The sequence below is a fragment of the Molothrus ater genome, chromosome 14 (genome assembly GCF_012460135.2).
Source record: "Molothrus ater isolate BHLD 08-10-18 breed brown headed cowbird chromosome 14, BPBGC_Mater_1.1, whole genome shotgun sequence".
Lineage (NCBI taxonomy): Eukaryota > Metazoa > Chordata > Aves > Passeriformes > Icteridae > Molothrus > Molothrus ater.
The window spans coordinates 3556982-3579692 of record NC_050491.2 but is presented as its reverse complement, the minus strand read 5'-3'; the positions used below and the strand labels follow the sequence as shown (position 1 = coordinate 3579692).

General features: G+C 49.4%; 1 protein-coding gene across 2 annotated transcripts in view; it reads left to right on the top strand.

The window, feature by feature from the left end:
* LOC118698796 (gamma-aminobutyric acid receptor subunit beta-4) overlaps positions 1–22711 on the top strand; it is an 81606-nt gene that overhangs the window by 39112 nt on the left and 19783 nt on the right. For both annotated transcript variants that reach the window (XM_036402333.2, XM_036402332.2), the window contains exon 4: positions 15009–15229. In XM_036402333.2, the coding sequence (XP_036258226.1) occupies positions 15009–15229 (221 nt within the window). The remainder of the gene's footprint in view (positions 1–15008; positions 15230–22711) is intronic.

Genomic DNA, 22711 nt, shown 5'->3' with positions numbered 1-22711 from the left:
CCCCTCTCAGCCTCTCTGCTATCACATTTTTCAGGCCTCTGGAGAAGATCGTGTGTGGGGACAGGAGCTGTTAATATTCTGAGTCTGTGCTGAGTTGCTAGGCTACAGAGGAAAAGGAACATTCAAGGAAAAGGGATGGTGGAAGGAAGAGGGTCTGCTGAGCTGCTTGGAGCTCCAGAGAGGTGCTCTAGTCAGATGAAGGGATCATTTTGGGGAAGGAGGGCATGCATGCATGTGGGATGAGCTGTGGGTAGTCCCTGCTGCCCTGGCACAAACAGAATCTCACGTCAGCCCCAGCCAGAAAAAAATGGCAGAGGAGGGAGTAAAAGGCAAGATGGACTGGCCCCTCCCATGTCACTGTTTGCCAGGTGTGCACAGCTGCTCTCCTGCTGCCTGTTCCAGGCTGTGCTGGGTCACCTGGCTGAGCATGCCATCTCACACACCCCTGCCTGCGTGTCCCAGGGGGTGCCGACCTCCCAGCTGAGGCTCTGGTGAGGAGGGAAGCAAAGCCAAACCATGCTCAGTGCTTACAGGTTGGATCTCACCTCCTTTTCCCTCTGCAGCACCCTGCTACCCCAGCATCTCCTGAATCTCCAGTGTGATTGCAGGGGAGGGCAGCCTGTGCCTGCTGTGTCCCTGACCACCTCCTTTGATGCTTTCCTAGGTCAATGATACACAAAGCATTGACCCTTTTATCCATCAAGAGTTTGTAGCTAGGTTTGCAGGGGATGTGAGGTTTTACAATACAGAAGCTCCTGTCTGAGCCTCGTTATTGCCAAAAAGGAGTGTCAGGTATTCAGCTGTACCAGCTGTGAGCCACCAGACCCTTCAGGTGCTGTGTGTTCCACTCTTCTGGAGGGATGGGTTTGCCCTACACTTCTCTCTGTATCAGATCCCTCAGAAGAAAAAAATAAATAAATAAAGAGTGCTTTTGGGTATTTTTATTATCTGGATACTTTATTTACTGAGCTCCCGTGGGCTCTGTGCCAGCTCTGCAAATAGAGCTCCTTGGCTCCAGGACTGTTGGTCCTGGTGCTGCAGCAAGCACTCACTCAGCGTGGACAGGGACTGCAGCTTGTTCTCCCCATCCACTTGGCTGTGAAGTCAAAGTCTGCTCTGCTTGTGGACCTCCACAGCCTGCTGAAACCTTTTTTTTTTCCCTTCATGCATCCTGCAATAGGCTTGACTTGTTCAGCAGAATCAGGAGTGTTCCCTACAGCTGCAGTGTGAATGCTGTTTGCAGTGCTACCAGCACCCACACATCAGCTCTGGGATCCCACAGGCAGCATTGGGGTGGATGAAGTGGGAGAGGACCAGCAGGGTCCATATGGTGGGCACTGCTGCTGGCCTCAGCCTGGGCTGGCTCCCTTGGCTTGAGCCTGGAATAACCATGGGCACACTCACCCATGGATGGAGGAGGAGGTATCCATCATCCATCCATCCATCCATCCATCATCCATCCATCATCCATCATCCTTCCATCCATCCATCCATCCATCATCCATCTATCCATCCATCCATCCATCCATCCATCCATCCATCCATCCATCATCCATCCATCATCCATCCATCCATCCATCCATCCGTCCATCCATCCATCCATCCATCCATCCATCTGTCCATCATCCATCCATCCATCCATCCATCCATCCATCCATCCATCCATCCATCCATCCATCCATCCATCATGCTGGCTTCTTCTATGACAGTAGAAATTCTTCCCTAGAACAGATCCATTGATGCCCTGCCCTTTCCAGCTGTCCCAGCAGGTCTGGGCTGTGCTCTGTCCACACCACAGCTGCCAAAGCTGATTGCTGGCCCTTTCCTCTAACACCATTCCCTCCCACTGACATTGTCACCTGAGGGGCCACAGATGCAGCTGTGCAGAATATTCACTTGCAGAAAGTCACCCCAGACACAGAGCCAGGTCTCTGGGAGCAGGAGGCTGAGGGTTTGCAGGGGAGATGGTTTGCATCAGTTTGCTTGCTCCTTGTTTTTCCAACCCCAGAGCTGCCATCCTCTGTGCTGAGACCATGCCTGACCTAACTGAACCCCCGTGTCAGAAGTATGTTCTGTTCTTCACCATCTACTTCATCTTCACTTCTTCATGTTCTGCTCTTCATCATCTACTTCATCTTCATCTTCACTTCCTCATGTTCTGCTCTTCACCATCTATTTCATCCTTCCTGGCTGATCAAATTTTGCTTTCTACATGAAACAAACACCAGTCTAAGTTTTTGGTCAAGCCAATCTGTGCCAGCCTAGCTGAGGTGATGGTTTCATCCAGGAGGTGTTAGTTGTCTTAAATTATTTAAAGGATTTGTTTGCCTCTGGCTAACTCCTGGGAAATGACATCTTTCTAGCAATTTTCAGAACCTGAAACAGGAAGCCTTCCTTCCCTGAGTTAAAGCAATGTCTTCAAAGCCCTGTGTGCCTTGATGTTGTTGCAGAGTCTCGTGGTTTCAATGCTCAGAGCTGGATATACTGCATTTTATTTTGCCATGTAAAGTAATAACATTGCTTTATTTATAACATGAATTCCTACCTCTGCAGCCCCAAACTGCACTGGAGGTCTTGATAGCACAGGGAATTACAAGCTCTGTCTAATTTTTTTCCTCAGGGAGGAAAAAATAATTTCTGTTTTTACACATTTAGCACTTGCCCAGAGATGTGGGGGAAAGGTTTAGGAAGCATCACTCATCTTCCAGCATCAACTTTCCCTTGACATAATCCAGTTTTCTTCCTCCATCCTTCTGAGAGCTTTAGAAACTGATATCTTCACTAGTCACTGTTCAAACATCTCACTCAGATTTAATTTACTCTAATAGGCTGGTTGTTGCATGTTTAATTAAATACCAAGTAATTATTAAAAGCATTTTTGAGCTTTCGTGGCTGTATATTAGATATGACAATATGTGTGTACAGGAGGATGCTGGCAGCACAGGCTGTGAGGCAGGAAGGAGAGGAAAGGGGAGCAGACAGGTGAGATTCAGGCACCAGCACTGTGGAAGGCAGTGGGGTGGAGGGTTGGGTTAGTGCAGGTCAGCAGTGGAAGGTGAAGATGGCCTTGGAAAGCACCAGGGTTCTGTGGTGGGTCAACATAATCTGTTTTAAATCACCAAGCACTTCACACCAAAAAGCATCTTGTAATAAAAGCAAGTTCTTGGATTCCCTTTCCCAGCTCTGCAATGCCTGGTCATAATTCTTCTCTGGGGCTCCACAGAAACAGAGCATTAATGCTCATGTGTCCCACACTGTGGGCATGGGTGGCCTTGTGCATGCCTGGGGAGAGGTTAAGGGAGTTAACAAAAGGGGCTTATTAAGATTTTGCCTTAAGTAAATATGGTAATGGAGAGAAGGGACTTGGGAAGGCTTGGAACAGCCATTTGGAGACATCTGATGCTCTAGCAAAACAAAAATGTGAGTTCCTTATCAGTTCCCAGCCCAACTAGGATTAGAAGATTGTGTAACAGCATCCCTGTCTTCCCCCAAAATGGCCAAATTCATGTAGTGCCCTTCCCAAAATTTATGTATGGCCTTGCTTCTCTGCCCTTAGGTGGGTGTCTGGCCAGAGTGTGCCCTTCTGGGCTGGTTTGCCATGGCAAACTGCAGGAAACAAAATGTGTCCCCATTAAGTGGCTGCTCTCTGGAAAAGGCAATTTCTCAGGCTGTGGTGGGGTTTGAGAGCAATCCAGCTGGAGGTGCAGAATCAGGACAATTGGGAGCAGGAAGGGCTCTGGGTTGGCCTGGCTGCTGGCCCTTGGGGGGCAGAGGGAGGAGAGCAGCCCTCAGGAACGGTGTGCATCAGCTCCCAGATTTCACAGCTCGGGGTAGAAAGTGCCTGGTGTTGTTTCCAAAGCCTGAGGATGATGTGCTGCAGGTGGTGATTTTGGGATTGCTGCCTGTAACTCTGAGCAGGGTTGCTGTTCTGCCTGTGCCCACAGAGCAGGTGATGCTCATCCCTGTGCCCATCAGTTCTGCCTCTTTCCCCTTGATGTCTGCTCCCAGCAGGACTGGGGCAGCTCAGCAGGTGCTGCCTCCTGCTCAGACAGGGCTCTGAGGTGCAGGCTCAGGACTCTGGAGGCCTTGTCACAGCAGATCCCTTCGGGCCAGGACCCAGCTATGTCCTCTAGCTGACACCTGCAGGGCCAGCACCATCCCAGGTGCTGCAGGGACAGGGCCAGGCAGGAGAGAAATAGGGCAACAAAGCCACACTTTCCCTGCACACCCTGGGATGTTGAGGATATTGCAGACACCTGTCCCAGTTTCTGGTCATGCATTCAGCAATTAAACACATGCAAATTACTGCAAAAGTAGATCAGATTAGTGAGGGGAACATATCTATGCAAAGTACTTCTCAGGTCTTGAAAATGAGTTCAAGAGCACACAGACCTGCAGCACAGAAGGGCACAGAGTATATCCTAGAAGCCAGCCCCTCCTTGCACTGCTGGAAGAATGCTCTCCCTGATTCCCAAATCAGTGCTGACATCTGGCTATTCAAAGAGAAGGAAGGTGGGAAAAGATTGTGTCTTTTGGCTGAAGTGTAGGGAGAAGGACAGTATCTGAAATATTTGTCACTTTATGTACAACAACTGTCACGCAGAACTTCAGACTCGTAAGCTGGGCACTGGCACTTGCACCAGAACAGAAATTAAAAGCAGCATTTTGGCAGGACGCTGCCCCCATGAAAAGTACAGTAAGTACAAAAGCTGCTGCCTCCTGCCTCAAGCAAAGGTGAGAGTGTGAGCAGCCTCTGCGCTGTCTCAGGCTGGAGAGGCTGCTGGCAGGTATTTACTGATGGCAGGTTAACTGCTGCTCATTGAGGTCTGCGGTGCCTTCATTTGTCTGCCTGGAGATGGACAATCACCTCTGTGATCAGCTTGCTGGGGAAGGGCTGTGGCCACTGTGCTCAGTCCTTCCTGTACATTCCTGTAAATTCTTGTACATTCCTATCTATTCCTATATATTCCTGTAGATTCCTATCTATTCCTATATATTCCTATATATTCCTATGTATTCCTGTAGATTCCTATGTATTCCTGTAGATTCATGTACATTCCCATATATTCCTGTACAATCCTGTGCATTCCTATATATTCCTGGATTTTCCTGTACATTCCTATATATTTCTGTATATTCCTGTACATTTCTCTACATTCCTGTATGTCTGTACATTCCTGGACATTCCTGTACATTCCTGTACATTCCTATATATTGTCTGTACATTCCTGTATATTCCTGTGCATTCCTGTACATTCCAGTACATTCCCATATATTGTCTGCACATTTCTGTACATTCCTGTATATTCCTGTATATTTCTATATTTTCCTGTACATTCCTATATATTCCTGTACATTCCTGTACATTCCTGTATATTCCTGTACCTTCCTGTATATTCTTATATATTCTTTTACATTCCTGTATATTCCTCTACAATCCTGTACATTCCTTTATATTCCTGTATATTCCCATACATTCCTGTACATTCCTGTATATTTCCTATATATTCCTGTACATTCCTGTACATTTTACACCATTCCAATTCCTTGCAGCTGACTGCAGGCAGATCCTGTCTTCTCCCCTTCAAAACAATTCCCCTCCTTTCTCCTATCCCCTCCTTCAAATGAAACATACTTGAGGACTACTTTGTCCTTTAATTTCTTTCCCAAGAATGACGGGAACAGGAGCTGGTGTTTAATCATCAAAGAAGTTGAAGCCAGCAAACTGTTCATTAGTCTCTGGCAGTGGCAGCTTGGTTTTTACTAAGTCAGATGTTCCATTTTTCTCCCTCTTTCTGGAGCATCTTGGCTTTCCTAATGTTTTTTTGTGATCTTGGACAAGGAGACCATATGTCATTTGCTTATATAGGGAAGGACTTTTATTTGGTTGCTTCTCCAAAAGGAGGTTCTTTATCAAAGTCAAGGGGGAAAAAGTCAATGGTACAGCCAGAGCTAGAGGTGAGTTGCAAAACCTCCTTTATCCCTCATGGCCAGAGCCCTGCAGCAGCAGAAGAGCAGTGCCCACCCTCCCCTGCAGGAAGTTATTGTTCCCAGTACCCCACAAGTGCTTGGTGAAGGAGCCTCCAGTAACAGCCTGGAACAGTCACCTTCACTTCCAAAGCCCCACTGAAAGGTATCCAACTCTTTTGTCATCCACAAAAATGGACCAGGCACAAGGCAATATCTGTGTTGCCAGAATTGCTGTATTCTGAGCAAATATTTGACCTTTCCACACACATTATTCTTTCAATTTCTGGTCCTGGTGCCTGAGTCTAGTGGAGCCCCTAATGAGCCTGCACACTTCTGCCCCTGGAGTAGCTCAGTGCTGAGGGTTCTCTAGGTCACAGCACGAAGGAAAATGATCTGGCCCAGCCTGCCCACGAGGTGTGTCTCTCAGGAGCTGTGCTGGGGCTTTGGGGAGCAGCTGCTGGGAGTTCTGTTCAAACATGGAAGCAGTTGGAAGATGGAGCCTTGCAGCAGCAGGCTCAGCATCCTTGAGTTGTTCTTTCCTGTGAGTTCCTTTCCATAACAACTTGAATTTATTTTCCATATTAATGCTTAGACCTTCCAAAATACTCTTATGCTCCTGACTTCATGCTTTTGTAACATCTAATTGCACAGGCTCTGTGGAAAGTTATTTCCATTACCTTGCCTTCAGTCTATTCTTGTGCAACAACCCATTGCTGAACGTCAGACTGTGCCTGAGCTCTGCTCTGTGCTTAACCCCTGCAACAGTTCTCCCTGCCTTACTGTCTCCTGCCTCTATCAGAGCCTCTCAACTAGTTCTGAGAGTGTTTGTGGTTATTTGTGCTCTGATGAGTAACCCTGAAGTGTCTAAAAGGAGGTGGGACACTGTGAGCCTGAGAGCACAAGGTTATGGTTGTTTACCAGCTTAATACATGCACTACAGGGAGTTGGAAAAGAGAAAACCTGACTGGTACCTGTTTAAAGTGATGTGCAAACAGTGAAGGACTCACAGCCACAAGACTGCAGATGCCAAAGGTTGAATATTTTGAGAAATAAGATTAGCTCTCATAAGAGAAACTGAGTGTCTTCAATTAAGGAGGTACCAGCTCTGACTGAGATCCTTAAGTCCAAATAGCTACAGAATTAAGTATCACAACAAAGACCTGTCGCAGACATCTTTCATGAAAAATCCTTTCTTAGGATTTTTCCTTGTGACAAGCTGCAGTTCAGCAACCAAAGTAAACAATGGTTATCTGCTGCTGTGGAATGTAACAGGTGATTGGTCTCCTGTGGGTGTTTGGATTTCTTGACCACTCATGGCAGAGCTGGCTCTTGCTCTGTCTGAGACACAGATCTTTGTTATCCATTCTTTTCTATTCTTAGCTTAGCTAGCTTCTCAAGAAACCTTTTCCTTTCTATTGCTTTTTAGTATAGTCTTAATGTAACATATATCATAAAATAATAAATCAAGCCTTCTGATCATGGAGTCAACATTCTCGTCTCTTCTTCATCCTGAAAACCCTTGTGACCACAGTCACAAAGACCCTTTTTAACTTCTATTCCCCCCTGCCATTTCCTTCCTGTTACTGAAGACAGGCTCTGACTGTAAAAAGACTTTTGGCCTGACACATACACCTGTGTCTGCAAACCCAGCACAAACACATTTGTAAGAGCTACACATGTGTTCAGAGCATGTTTGTGTCCTGCAAACTGACACAGGACTGCAGGAGAAGAGGGGCCCCTCGATTTTGTATCCCTCCTGTCACTGCAGTGACAGAAAGGGACACGATGCCCTGTGGTGCCTGAACTGCTCCTGCCCAGCCCTTGCTGTTCCCTGATCCGTGGGCAAGGAGGTTCAGGCTCCCAGTCTGAGCTGACTCCCTGAAGTGCTGTGTCCTTGGTGGTTTGGGCACATCCCTGCACACCATTTAACACTATGGCTGGCCCACCAGCAGCTGTTCTGTGTCCTCACTGAGTTATGGTGGCTTCAGATGATATCTGCCACCTCCATCCTCAGCTTCCTGCTGCCTCCCAGGCTGTTATTGCTCCAGCAGCCCCCAGCCTGTGCTGCCCATGGCAGGAGTGGCTCCTCTCCTGCTTTAGTCCCCTTCCCTGGTTCACAAGTCCTCTCACTGCCTTGCTCCCCCCAAACTGTGCCTTTCTCTGCACAAGCAAGTTTGTTCCTGTGCTCAGACCTGGCATCTTAGCCTGGGACACTTCTCCAAGAGGCAGCTTTGGTGTCGTGTGACAGTGGGTTCATTTCTGCTCCTGGGCTGAACAGAGCCAGCACCACAGGGAGGGGTCCAGGGCCAGGCCAGGTTTGCTTCCCAAGGAGCATTTCACTCCCAAAAGGGGCTCTGTGAGGTGGAGGGAGAGAAGCAGCTTATAGGACAGATGTTAATAAAGGTGTTTGAAAAATGAGCCAGTGGAAATTCATTCTTGAATTCATAGCAATAGTGCCAGCTTATTTCCCTTCTTGCTGTGACTCAGCTGCTGTTCCCTCAGACTTCTCTGCCCTGTCCTCTGAGAGTCTGGGGAATCCCTGTGCATGCTTGGCTGAGTTTGTTGCCTCTGGGGTTCTGCAGGAAACACCTTCCTCCATTCATGCCCCTGCCGTGTCAGCACTCCAGCCTCTCACAGTGCACACCATCTTTGGTGTGGGGGCTCAGCTGAGCTTCAGGACTGGCTGTAATTATCAATATCCTCTCAGCTGGAGATGGATTTTAGCATTCCTGTCCTCAGCAGCAGGTAGGACACCCCATCATCCCAACATGTGGGCCCCCCAGGTAATCTCCTCTTCCTTCTGCAGGGTGTTTTGTGTCCCTCCAGGTGAGCTCTGCTCACAGGGGAGCACCTCTGCACCATGAGTGTCTGCCAGCTCTCACCTCTGCCCTGTGTGCCTCGCAGAGCAGGAAGGAGGAGAGAGAAAAAAGCCTTTGGAAAGGCTTTGGAGCCCTTGGGAGTGGGGGCATCAGGGGCTGGCACTGGCAGCTGGCACAGAGCTGCTCAGCAGAGCCAGGCATGTGCAGGGATCCCTCAGGGACAGCCAGGCTCAGCAGCTCCCCAGCTCTCCAGCAGCTCAGGTGCCATCTGAGCCACAGGAGGGGAGCTGTGGTGCCCAGAGCCATCCCACACACAGCTGGCATGGGAGGGCAGCTCAGGGATGCTGCTGCTGCTGCTGCTGCTGCTGCTGCTGCAGGGAGTTGAAGTTTTTACAGAAAGGGTGATAAAGTTCTGGCATGGCTGCCCAGGGAGGTGGTGGAGTCCCCATCTCTGTGTGTGTTTAACAAAGCCTGGATGTGGCACTGGGTGCCAGGGTTTGATTGAGGGTTTGGGGCTGGGCTGGACTCACTGATCTCAAAGATCTCTTCCAACCTGGTGGTTCTGTGAATTCTGTGAAAGCCCTGGGAGTGCTGCTGGAGCTGGGAGCTGCTGGGTACCACACCTTGGGGACAAACCAAGGGATCTGGCCCCTGCTGGGCTGGCAGAGAGGGAGGAGAGGCTTCTTTTGAAACACACAAAGCATTTTAGCAAAGAGGCTCCTGCTTTTTAGGTCAGTGAGCCTCAGCAGGGCTGAGAGAGCTTCCCCCTGGCCAGAGCTGGTGATTCTGGCATTTCAGCTCCCACAGTGGGATGCTGGGCAGGGCAGGGCAGCCTGACATGGCCAGCTCAGCTCTGGTAGCAAAGCCCAGCTGGGCAGAATTTGCAGGTATCTTTGCAAAGCTTGCTTTTCCTTGGGATAGGAAAAGGGAGAACAAGGGGAGACATGCAACTTCTGGTCATATCCACCCTTCAGAAGCTCCCTTTGTCCTGTTCCAGCCTTTGTTTTTTAAAAAATGAATTCCAGGGTCACAGTGAACACTTTCCAAAGTGCAGTTTCTGGTGCAGGGAGTTTCTGGTGAGGTGTGCTATCAATCTCCCTACTTCCAGCCTCACCTCTCCTCCCCCAGCAGGCACCAGATGAAGCAGGATCTTGCACAGGGTGGCCTGGCACATGTATGCCCCTTCCAGTGTGGGTCCTGCCTTCTATCCCAGTGCAGATCACCTTGACAGGGCGAGCTGGGAGCTCCCCACAAAGCTCTGCCAGACTCTGGCCCTGCCTGAGCATTTTATGGTCCTCCACAAAGACCAGTGGGATAAATCATTTGGAAGCATTTTTGTTGCTGCTGGAGCTGCCCTGATGCAGGGTGGAGAGGGGCTAGGCTGCCAGTTTAGAGGCAAGGGAAAAGTCAGATTTTCCTGCACCTCTCATTTAGAGACAAGGGAAAAGTCAGATTTTCCTGCACCTCTCTCATTTACAGACAAGGGACAAGTCAGATTTTCCTGCACCTCTCTCATTTACAGACAAGGGACAAGTCAGATTTTCCTGCACCTCTCATTTAAAGACAAGGGAAAAGTCAGATTTTCCTGCACCTCTCTCATTTACAGACAAGGGACAAGTCAGATTTTCCTGCACCTCTCATTTAGAGACAAGGGAAAAGTCAGATATTCCTGCACCTCTCATTTGCTCCTCCAGCAGCATCAGAGGAGAGCTCTGCTTGCTGGGTGTGTGTGCAGAGGCAAAACCCCTCACTTAGCCCTGCATAGGCAGCAGGGACATCCAGCTGTGCTGTCCCACCAAGGTGCCTCAGGGGTGAGGTGGAAGGAAGAGCTGGAGGGGTGTGAGAGCTCCAGGTGTGTTTAACTCAAGGTTCTTCACTGAACCTGGTAAATTGGCCAACTGCTGCCAGCTGGTGCCTCTGGGAACCCCAGCTGGTGTCATATGTGTGGCATCAGCAGGCTGGTGAGTGTCATGGATCAGTGGGAGGTTTGGGAAAGCCTCATATTAGCCCAGTGACAGATAAAACCCCCAACAAAGGCCTCGTCATCCGAGGCTTGGAGGGAAATCAGGCTCAGTGCTTGATTCCTGAACCTATGAACCCCTGCATGCCTTGGCTCCATCTGGCCATTCTGCTGCTGCAGAGCAGTGTCACCCTTGTGTGCCTCTGCAAGGAAGGCTGGGATTAAGGCCCCAAGTGTCACCCTTGTGTGCCTCTGCAAGGAAGGCTGGGATTAAGGTCCCAAGTGTCACCCTTGTGTGCCTCTGCAAGGAAGGCTGGGATTAAGGTCCCAAGTGTCACCCTTGTGTGCCTCTGCAAGGAAGGCTGAGATTAAGGTCCCAAGTGTCACCCTTGTGTGCCTCTGCAAGGAAGGCTGGGATTAAGGTCCCAAGTGTCACCCTTGCGTGCCTCTGCAAGGAAGGCTGGGATTAAGGTCCCAAGTGTCACCCTTGTGTGCCTCTGCAAGGAAGGCTGGGATTAAGGTCCCAAGTGTCACCCTTGTGTGCCTCTGCAAGGAAGGCTGGGATTAAGGTCCCAAGTGTCATCCTTGTGTGCCTCTGCAAGGAAGGCTGGGATTAAGGTCCCAGCAGCTCTGGAGCCTGGCCAGGGTGTGATGTTAGGATGGCACATGGGTACTCCATGACTGCCTGGCCCCCTGGAAATGGGGCATGAAGGGGCAGGCAAGCTCACTGCTTCTCTCCTGGATTCTGCCCCTCTCACCTGCTGCAGGGGCCCTGCCAGTGCTGCCTCCAGCCTCAGCTGTGCCTGCCCTGCTCCTCTTGCCCATGGCTGGGCTCTGTCCGTGCCATGTCAGTGCCCCTTGTCCCTCCTGGGAGGGCTGACCACTGTGGGGTGGGCGCCTGCCCTGCTCTTCCTTCTGCCCAGAAATCCTGCCTGCTGTTCAGCAATGAGATGAGAGCAGCAGAACAAGAAGTGGAGCACAGGAAGCAGCAGAGAGAGAGGCTGAGGGAAACCTGAGGCCCTGCCATGAACCATGGTTATCAAGTTCTCACCTCCACGATGCTGCCCAGAGAAATCTGTTGTGTCAAGGAACCCAGGAAGGCTGGAGAACAGAGCTCAGCCCTGGGCTGGGCTGGCTGCTCTTCCCAGGAAGGTCTCTGCACCTGAAGAGCATCCTCTAGCTGATGGCAGGGTGTAGCTTCTCTGTCAGCACCCCTCTGAGCCTGTTCCATCAGCCCTGGGAACACAGAGGATGTGTTTTACCAGGTGCATTGTTCACTTTGTAAGCAGCTTACCCTTTTTGTCTTCTGGAGATCAGTGCCACCTCTTGCCTGCTGCTGCTTGAAGGCTGGCAGGAGCCTGCAGTGACAGCAGGGTGGCCTGGTTAGGGGTGAGGTGTTGCAGGGCTCTGTCAAGGGTTAGGGAAATGCAGGTCAGTGAAGGAGCTTGCCAAGATGTGTGGGTGGAGTTCTCAAAGGGGGGAATGGAAAGGATGCCTCTGTAGCCAAGTGTCCCACAGGCAGGGGATGAGCCTGTTACCAACAGGAGTAAGAGGATTCAGGAATTTGGATGCTCTGCTCCTCTGTGCTCTCACTGCAGTGCAGCCCCAAGCACCCTGGGAGGGGTTCTGGGGGCAATATCTTCCTTTGCAGGGTCTTGACCAAAATGAGAATGTTTGTGCCTCAGAGAGATGGACTGTGAGACTTCTGAGGCTGGAGTTTAGAGTCCTTTAAAAAGCAGAGCAAAACAGCTCCTTGGCCAGCAAGCTGTCAGTGCATCTTTGTTCTTTTCAAGACAGCCCAGCAAGTGACAGATATAGCTCTGTATCTGGTGTGCTCCACAGATTTACACCATGACCTTTCAGATGTGCATGTGGCTCTGGGTTTCTGAATCATAGTTAGATACCCAAAAGCTGGCATTATCTGTGATGTGGGATTATTGGAGCTTGTTTTCAGAGGTGTTAATCAAACCTGGCTTTGAATGAAGGCTGTGGGAGAAGACAGGCAGGCAGATGCCTCAGTGCTCAGCCCAGATGTTGGTGCATGAGCAAGCTCCTCGCCAGCTCCTCCCTGGGATTTGCAGAGCAGAAAGGCTCATCCTGCAAATTCATGTGGTCAAGGAGATTCCTGTAACACTGCAGGAACTGCTTGAGAAGAGACAATGTGTCTGTGATCCCACCTCTTCTAGATCATCTGCAAAAATGCTTTTAATATGGGTCTCTTTGAGCTAAGTCTCATAAGATCTTGGAGATCTATTTCACACCCAAGGTAGCTCAGCTACCTTAGAAGGCTTAAAATCAGCAGGATGGCTTCTGTGGTAGTGTTAAAAAGGTTTTAATAAAAGGCAAAATAACAAAACTCTTTACAGAGAAAAACTGAGCCAGGTGCCAAAGGTCTTTGCCCCTAGTAAAACATCTCACAAAAGCCATTCGTTTCTTTGTTCTCTTCTTTTTCTACTAAATTGCTTAGGCAAGACTTTTTAGCTTCTGTCCAATTGGCTATCCTTAAGTTTGAGATGAAGTCTCCTAAGTCCTAAGAGATGTCTTTTCACCTAATTGAGAAGAGAAACTTCTAGTCTTATTTCCTTTTTAAGGGGACAAAAGATAGATTTATCACTCTGTCAACAAGAAGCACATTCCTATAGCTTTTTATTTAAGGACTTGGGGAAAAATCTCTGACTTCTGTAAGGTCACTGTCACCAGGACTTGTGCTCACTTCCTAATCAATCCATAGCTTTTAATGCCACCTGGTTTACTCCAAAAATCTTATCTCCCAGCATATTTAAGACCTGCTATGATAATGTTTCCTGAGAATGTTTCCTGTTGTTGGTGTGTACAAGACTCCTTCCTGTACTGCTTGTTTAGCTGAGAAGAAGAAGAAGCTGTTCTATTATGTGGCACCACACTGTGCCTCTGAACAGGCTGATCCAAGGCCTCTGGATGTGCCCTGGATGTGCCCAGCAATGGGTTTGGTTTCTGCAGAGCAGCAGCCACCAACAGCTCCTGCTCCCTTCTGTAAAATTCTTGTGTTAGCAACAGTTTGAAGTGTCAGATTTTCTCTGCTGGACAGGAGGGGAGCAGGAGGTTTGTATGGCATTGTGCTAGCTGGGGATGGTTTGGGAATCACAGAATTATTTAGGTTGGAAAAGTCCTCTAAGATTGAGTTCCACCTGTGACTGGCTGACCCCAGCTTTGTCAGCCAGACCATGGCCCTGAGTGCCACATCCAGTTGTTCCTTGGACCCCTCCAGGGATGGGGACTCCACCACCTCCCTAGACACTCCATTCTGATGTTTAACAACCCTTTCCATGAAGAACTTTCTCCTGATGCCCAAATTTATGGGGAATTTTTCAGGGAACTGCCCCTTTGCCAGTGGCTCGTGCTCCACTGATGACAGATTTCCTCCCCTTATGTCCCTTCCTGAGAACCACCACGAGCTCCCAGCTCAGCTCCCATAGTGAGGCAAGTGCTCAGAGCTTGTCTTGGCTGGCCTGGCCTGATCTTCAAACCTTGGCCTCGAGGTGAGGCTCTCCCTGTGCCCTTTGGAACAACCTCAGCTTCTGCTGAAACCAAAATTAGCTTTTACCAACTAGAGGAGCAGTGCCTGGACATGGGTGGATTTCATTTGTGTGACCTTTGTGTGAGGGAAGTGGGGAACAGCCCTGGAAGTCTTTGCTGGGTAGCCACTGTTGGCTAAAATTTATTCCCCATAAATTTGAGCACCCTTTGGTGCTCCCATACCTGAACTGCTGCTGGTGGTGCAGACAAGCTCTCAGCAGGCTGGGACAGCAGGAGTGGGATGCAGTTTTGCTTGATTGGAAACATAAATGGCAAGGACAGGGGGAGCAGGGGACAAAATGTAATGGTGTTTTGTCCCCTGTAAAACATGGGCTTGCTCCCATTTTCACAGAACGAATCGCAGCGCACACCCCTCCAAAAAAAAGAGAAAAAGAAAGAGAAAAAACCCAAACTAAAACAAAAAAACCCCAAAAAAAACCCTAAAAAAACCCCAAAACAAACAAAGACAAAAAAAACAAAAAACAACAACAACAAAAAAACACAAAAAAACCCAAACCAACTAAAATAAACAAACAAACAAACAAAAAACAAACAAAAAAACCTCCAAAAAAACCCTTAAAAAAGTGTTGGAGGTGTAGACCCACACATTTGGGTGCTGAGGAACCGGGGGAGGTGTTGGCAGTGGTTGGTGAGGGGCTGGAGCTGCAGTGGCCCAGGCTGACGTGTGCCCGTTTCTCTGCCAGGATTACACCATCACCATGTACTTCCAGCAGAGCTGGCGGGACAAACGCCTGGCCTACAATGACCTTCCTCTCAACCTGACCCTGGACAACAGGGTGGCTGACCAGCTGTGGCTGCCTGACACCTACTTCCTGAACGACAAGAAGTCCTTTCTGCACGGGGTGACGGTGAAGAACCGCATGATCCGGCTGCACCCCGACGGGACCGTCCTCTACGGCCTCAGGTGAGTCCCAGGGTTTGCTTTAATGGTTCCTGTCTGTTGGGAAGGATGAAAGTTGGACAAGAAAGTCTCACAGAGAGAGAGGTGTGCTTAGCAGAAAGATTCTTGAATGTGGAATCTGAAGAAGGAATAGAGATGGAAGCAAGTTTTGATATAGAAGAAAAGAATTGCTGAGCCAGTCTCACTGGATAACCAAGGGTGTGTTAGTTAGAAGGGGTTTTTATGGCTTAGAGCAAAGGATAAACCCACCCCAAACAAGAAGATGTTTTTACCAAGCAGAAAGAGAGCACACGCAAACAAGGCAGCAAATGTGGCAAGTAGAAAAAAGGTCTCAGAATTTTCCACTGCAAGAAAACTGAAAAACAACTTTTAGCTTAAACTGTAATGTACTGACTTTGAGTGATTGGAGAACAGTAACATGAATATGGTAATTATAATAGTTATGATAGGCTATAGATAATAGTTAAGGTATAGATTGGTTCTGCTGTATTAAGATGCTCAGCAAAGTATAAAATGCACTGTAACCTAAACCAAAGGGTCTCCAGGCCTGCCTGCAGCTGGAGCTGATAGCTGTGGGCACAGCTCTGTCACCCACAACCCTGGATGCTGTAACTCTTGGGTACAATAAACTGCATTTTGGAGAGCCCCTGGAGTCCCACATCCCTCATTCAGGCTCTTACTCCTGTCAAAAATCACACCTCATTTGAACTTCTCTTGTCTCTAAAAATATTCTGGCAAGGCAAGAGCCCAAAAGATACTCCAGTGCTACGCAGTTTTGTGTCTCTGTTCTTTCTCCAAGCTGGAAATGGCTGTTTCTTTCAGGCCTCCAACATTTCCTGTGCTGCTATAGATGGATGTTGGAGAGGGGAATAGTCTGCTCTGGGCGTTTCAGGTCACTGTCATTCATGTTGCATAACACTTCCATTTGAAACACTCATTTTCAGTTGCTTATAATTTTCTGCAAGTTTGGGCTATGGAGATGAGCCTTTGTTACTGTGGTATCCAAGACTAAATGTTTGTACCCCTTTAATCAAACCACTTCAGTCATTTTTTGTGTTCAAGATAGGTTTGTGTAAGGTTAAGGAAAACATCTGTTTATTAGAACAATTCTGAGGATGGAGGCTTGAAAATTGATATCTGGTAGGAGAATGGTCCTCAGTGAGGAGATGCTTTGCTGTGTCTGGAACATAGGCAAGTCCAAAGCCTTTGAAATAGCTGTGCTTGTGTGAAGTGCAGGGAGAAAAGGTTGGTCTTACTCTTTCATCTGGGTATGTGAAGGGGCCAGGGTATGGAATAAAGTTGAATGGAGAAGCAGAGGGCAAAAAAGCAAATTTGCAGCTGCAGGATGCTGTAGCTGAAATCTGGGAAAAGATTTTTCCAACCCTGTATTTGTTTGCTTTAGTCTCAGGGTTTTGGGTTGTTTTTTTTTTTTTGTTCAGGTTTTTGTTGTTGTTGTTGGGTTTGGTGAGGGTTTTTTATTTTTGTCATGTTTTTTATTTTCCTTTTCAGTTACCAAAATTCACCGCTGGCTCTTTTGACCTGCCTCCACAAATATTTGTGATAGCGTCTCTGGGCTTTTGTCCCAGAGATGGAGGCAAGGGGGGAGGAAAGACCTTTCCCCTTCAGAGAGGGTGCACCCACCCTTCCCATTTACATATCAGCTCTTGTGCTCTGTCGTGTTCTGTGGCAAAGTGTGACTTTAGGGTTATTTGACACCTCTCTGAGTGGCAGGGCTGTTTTGGGCAGGGTAGGGCATGGCAAAGCAAGAGGCTGCCCAGAACATCATCCTGCCAGAGGTGGCTGTGCCCCATGCTCTCCCTGCAGCAGAGCCCAGGGAAGCCAAGGGAGCAGCAGCACTGCTGGTGCTGAGGGACACCCTGGGCTCCCTGGGGTCATGTCTGGGCTGGTTTTGCTTTTTATTAATGGAAGCTTTCTGCTCCAGACCCAGAGACAGCAAAAGGTGCAACAAGCCCAGCCCTGTGAGCCTGTCCCTGCTGTGCCTCTCCCTCCCCAGGACAGGTACAGCATCTCTCCCCATTGCCAGTGGTGTTGTTTGGCTGAACCTGTCACAGAGCCCCGAGCTGGCTTTGCTGACCCTCCAGAGAGACTCAGCAGTCCCACAGCTGACTCCCCCAGATCTCCTCACTGTATCCCAACAGGAGAGAAGGGCAGGCAGGAAGATGTTTTGACTTGGAGGTAGGTAGGAGTATAAATCCAGGAAGGAGGGGGCAAAGAGTGCTGCTGAGCTCAGGCTGCTCTTTGCTGCTGATCAGCCCACCTGAGCACAGAGCTGCCTCCCCCAGGCTGGTGGGCAATCTCTGCACACACCTGCACAGCACAAGTACAAGTGCTGGTGTATTTTTATCAGCTGCTATTTAGCTTGAAGAATGAGCAGTGTGAACCCAGCAGCATGGGTGATAGGCAGTGCAAGTCCTTGGAGGGTTTGCACTCAAGCTGGCTGGGGCTGGGACACTCAGCTCCTCATGTACTGACCCTTCCCTTCCCTTCCCTTCCCTTCCCTTCCCTTCCCTTCCCTTCCCTTCCCTTCCCTTCCCTTCCCTTCCCTTCCCTTCCCTTCCCCTCCCATTCCAGCTCCCTGGAATGACCTGTGCAAATGGGAAAGAAGAGGAAAATTGCACCCAGGCCAAATGAAAGAAAATGACAGCTGTTTGCCCGCTATTTCCAGGCCTCAGTAAGAGCTGCCTGTGTTGGTTTAACTTTTGGCTGGTTTTCCTGGAAGCTGCTCCCTTGCCCCTGGAGAAAATGACAATTACTAAAGTGAAGCTCTGAGCAATGGCAGCTCCTGCTCCCCAGCTGTACCTCAGGCCAGAGTGGCTTGCTGGAAGCACTGGGGGTACAAGCCAGGTGCCCTGAATGCTTGAAGTCCCTCTAGCTTTGCTCACAGTGGTAGGAAATGGATTTCTTTAGGGCTGCTTTCTATACTGACTCCTGGACCTGCATTCTTGCTGAAAACAGGACTACTAGGTCCAGTTTTTTCCAGGTGCAAATAACAATGATCCTACTCAAAAATACACAGCAGGTGTAAGCAAGCAAGCAAACAGTCCCTGAATATTCACCTGAGCTCCCCTCCTCTCTGTAAATGTGCAGCCAGGCTTGCCCTGCCAACAGGCAGAGAGGTGCAGGTGCACCCTGTGCTCTGAATCCTGCTCTTGTCCTGCATTTTGTGGAGGAATTTATGAAATGGAGTCACCCTGATGGCAGAGGGCCAAAGGAGGCAATACCTGTTTCTTTTCCTTTGTTTGCCAGTTTCCCCCTGAGCAGATCCCACATCTCCTGCTCCTCTCCCTCCTCGCCAGTCGCTTCCCCCTCCTCTGAGCTGATCCCGTAGCAAAGTGACTCAATCATGCTATTTGTGGCACAACAGTCATTTTTTTCCAGCAGGCTCTGATGTCAGAGAGCAGGGAAGGATGACATCCTGGCAGGCCCTTGCCTTCAGCAAGTGTTCCAGGGACCAGCAGGACCAGGCTCAATCCCTGGATCAGACCCCAGGGCCCAAGTGAAGGCACACCCAAGTCATGAGGAGCTCCTGACCACTGTGAGAACAAGAGCAGGCTCCAGATAACTTGTTTGCACAAGTAAATGAAGCCCTGTAATCTATTGTGAGAGCTGGGAGTCAGAAAAGCATATTCTTCTTGGTTTTGGTGGAATTAGCAAATTAATGGTTGAAGGAAGTGCAATCCAGCTCCATCTCAGGGAAGCACTCCATACAAAAGCTTACTCCAAAATTAATTCCCACCAGGCTCACATTAATAGCTGGTTGCCAGGTCTCCAACAAAAGGAATGAATAAACAGCAGCAGTGATGCTGGGATGCAGGACTGCTGTTTCCTACCCCCTACCCCAAGCAGTTACCAGATGGCACAAACCCCAAAAAGCCAAACAGAGCCCTGAGGGAGCCTATAGGGCAGTCCCAGCTCTACAGGCACGGTGGGATGAGGGATGCAGGAGGTGTGACCTGGCACTGGGGATGGGAGGATGCAGGAGGTGTGACCTGGCACTCACCTGGCCCCTGAACACCTTGCTGGAGTGAGAAGTGCCTGTGGAGCACCAGAGGGATGTTCACCCATGGTGTGAAACAGGGAGTGCTAAAATGATGTGGAAATCCTGCAACAGAAAGGGAGGCTTGAAGGTGCTACCCACAAAGACAAAGCTGCTGAGTGGTGGAGGGAGGTGGATAAAACAGTGAGGAAAATCTGCATAGCATTGGCTGAATTTCATATACTTTTCTACCTAATGACCTAATGGCTTTTTTTTTTAACAAAAAATTAGGGAGATTTTTTTCATTTAAGAAAAACCACATCAGTGCATGTTGATGTTTCACTTAGGTCAATATTTCCCTCACTCTTACAAGCTGCTTTACAACCACCATTGATGTTTTGAGTAACAGAATTACCAATGCTTCCTCTGGACCTTCAGACACTGTCTGGAGCCCTGCCCCAATATTCAATAAGCTTTACATTATTACACATTCAAGCTCTACATTTGTCTGGGATTTTTATTTCCTTGCCCACACCATGCAGCATCCATTTGGTAGTGAAACAAGTCGACACTAGTCAAGTGCTGATGTCACCAGCATTTTGCTGTCTGTTTTCAGAGACCTAAAAATAGCAACCACTGTAACAATGCTGAAATTCTCGTGTGGTAATTGGGGAATCATATTTGAAACCAGCTTTAAAGCATCCTTCAGGGAAATCTTGAAGCCATTTGGTGTTGTTCTAATTAGAGGATTTTTGGCTAAACAGGTGATTTGAGGAGGCCAGGCTGCCTCCCTGGGCTGGTGGGGAATCTGGAATGTCGGGAAGCAGGAATTCCTCCCTGGAATCTGAGATGTTGGGAAGCAGGAATTCCTCCTGGAATCTGGGATGTCGGGAAGCAGGAATTCCTCCCTGGAATCTGGGATGCTGGGAAGCAGGAATTCCTCCCTGGAATCTGGGATGTTGGGAAGCAGGAATTCCTCCTGGAATCTGGGATGTCGGGAAGCAGGAATTCCTCCCTGGAATCTGGAATGTTGGGAAGCAGGAATTCCTCCCTGGAATCTGAGATGTTGGGAAGCAGGAATTCCTCCCTGGAATCTGGGATGTCGGGAAGCAGGAATTCCTCCCTGGAATCTGGGATGTCGGGAAGCAGGCAGGGAGCAGCGTGGACCGTGCCTGGCTGGCAAGGAGCCCAGGCAGTGTAAACTGAGCAACTGGAGAAGTGCAGAGGGATTTGGTGGTGGTGGAGGCTCAATCCTGTGTGGAGGGAAGGAGGGATCTCCTCCTGCGAAGCTGGGGGTGGTGCTGGGGAACGTGTGCATGTGTGAGGTGGGGGTTTTTATTCCTGGCCCTGGTGATGTAACGAGGTGTGCTTGAGGAATGAGTCAGCTCAGGAGCACGCAGAGGTGCCAAGGCAGCACCGTGGGGCTCCGAGCCCAAGGAATGCTCTCCTGGGGAGGCAGAACCCTCTCATCGGTGTAGAAAATCCCCTAAAGCAAGAGGGAGAGAATTGCCATGCTTCAAACACCTCAAAATGTTTGAAGCTGAGAGGTGCTGGGTGTATCTGCTTTGGCAGCACCTCATTCCTGCTCTCCGTGGTGCCTTCTCACCAGCCAGCTGCTCCTGGGGCCACCAGCCCTCCCAGTGCTGACCCTTGATGGGGACCAGACCTCCCTGCTGGGCCAGGCAGCAGCCAGGACATCCCTCTGCCTCACCTGGCATTGTGGAGCAGCACAGGGGGATGTCAAACCTCCCCCTGCTGGTCCATCCCGCCTTGGGGACACTGGCACGCTGTCACAGCCCCCCTGTGCCACCCCAGAGCCTGCCCTGCCTGCTCCCCATGGCTGGGGCTCCTCCTGGGGGCTTCTCCAGAGCCCCCATCCCCAACCTGCCCTTGATCAGGATCCAGCCCTGGCAGTGTTGCATTCCCCAGGGCCCAACCTGGGGTTATTTAGCTCTCCAGACAGTAGAAAGGTTTATTCTGCTCCTGTCTCACTTGGAGCTGCTGTCTGCAGCCATGTCCTTGTTTTCTCCATGGGTATTTGTTGACTTTCTGCAAGAATCTGGCCTGATGGGTTAAGACAGGAGTTTTTAACACAGAGGAGTTTTTTCTGTGCTGAGATCACTGAGCAATTTTCTTCTCCCATCTCACAGGCCAGCAGGGAAAAAATCTACTATCTTTGCTTCCCTTTCCCTCCCTGAGAGAGTTTTCTCTGGAAATATGAGAGAGATGATTCAGGCTCCAGCCTGCCTCTGGGAGCTCTGCCTGCTCCCTCTGCAGGTTGGGCAAGGGCAGCAGAAATCTCCCCCGTGGCAGCTGGGGTGCAAAAAGCTGGACTCATATCCATCCATCTATCCATCCATCCATCCATCCATCCATCCATCCATCCATCCATCCATCCATCCATCCATCCATCCATCCATCCATTCCCTTGGTGCTGGTCCTGAAGCCTTGTCCTGCTCCCACCCCCAAACCCTGCCTTGGGTCAGCTCCTTAGCACAAAGATGTGGAGGTTGGAGTGGAGATCCTTAGTGGGTGAGGGGAAATCAGGGTTTAATTAAGAGCTCAGCTCCCCAGCTGAGGTTAAGGATGGATTCTCTCCTGCATTTTTGTCTCCTAGGGTTGGGATGATGGATTTAACAGGAAACACTTAAAGAAAGTTTAATAATATGAAATTTCTCAATAATCTCAGAAGCTGTGGAAGGAATTGGAGCTTTCTAAAACAGGACAAAGCAGCAAAGCCAAAGCTGCTCCTCCATCCTTGACATCCTTGCATCTTTGCAAGAACAAAGGCAAGCACCATCCTGGCTGGAGTTGCTGCCTGTGCTACATCTCCTATGAGTCTGAGTTGTTTATTAGCAGAAACAGAGGTCAGGCAGCTTCCACTGTCTCCTGAGGCAGCTGGTGTGCCCTGAGCCCCCAGCTCACCCTGCCAGCACCTCTTCATCTTCCTGCATATCCTGTCCCAGCCATCACTCTTAAGCCTGTCCCTGGGCTTTACCTGTTCTTTGCCACCTCCCATAGGTTTAAGTTTTGCTGTTTTATTAATGCAACTTGTGCCAGCCTGATGCTCTTGAAGGGAGATACCTCTGTTAAGTGCAAGTCACTGATATCTGGGAGTCAAATGTAGGAAAAGAACCTTTTTTAAGGTGTTCCACCAGTCTCTTGTCCCCCAGTTCAGCTGGCAGCTGGCCAAATGCATGGTGCATTTGGGATGGAATAAAGGGGCAGAAAAACAAAACCTTACAGTTTTGCGCTCTGCCAGGGTGGAAAAATGGTTGGTTAAGAGGAGTGGTACCCTGAGCACTGGTTTAGAAAAGCTTCCTTTTCCTCTCCTATCTGAGTGCAGTGCACACTGTTATTTATCAAAGGATGCCTATGCAAGCACAGATGCTTTTGGAAACAGAGTGACCTTAGCAGGATTGTGCCAAGGCTTGTGGAGTCAGTTTTAGGCAAACAGACACGAGGGGAAAATATTCCATCTCCTTGCC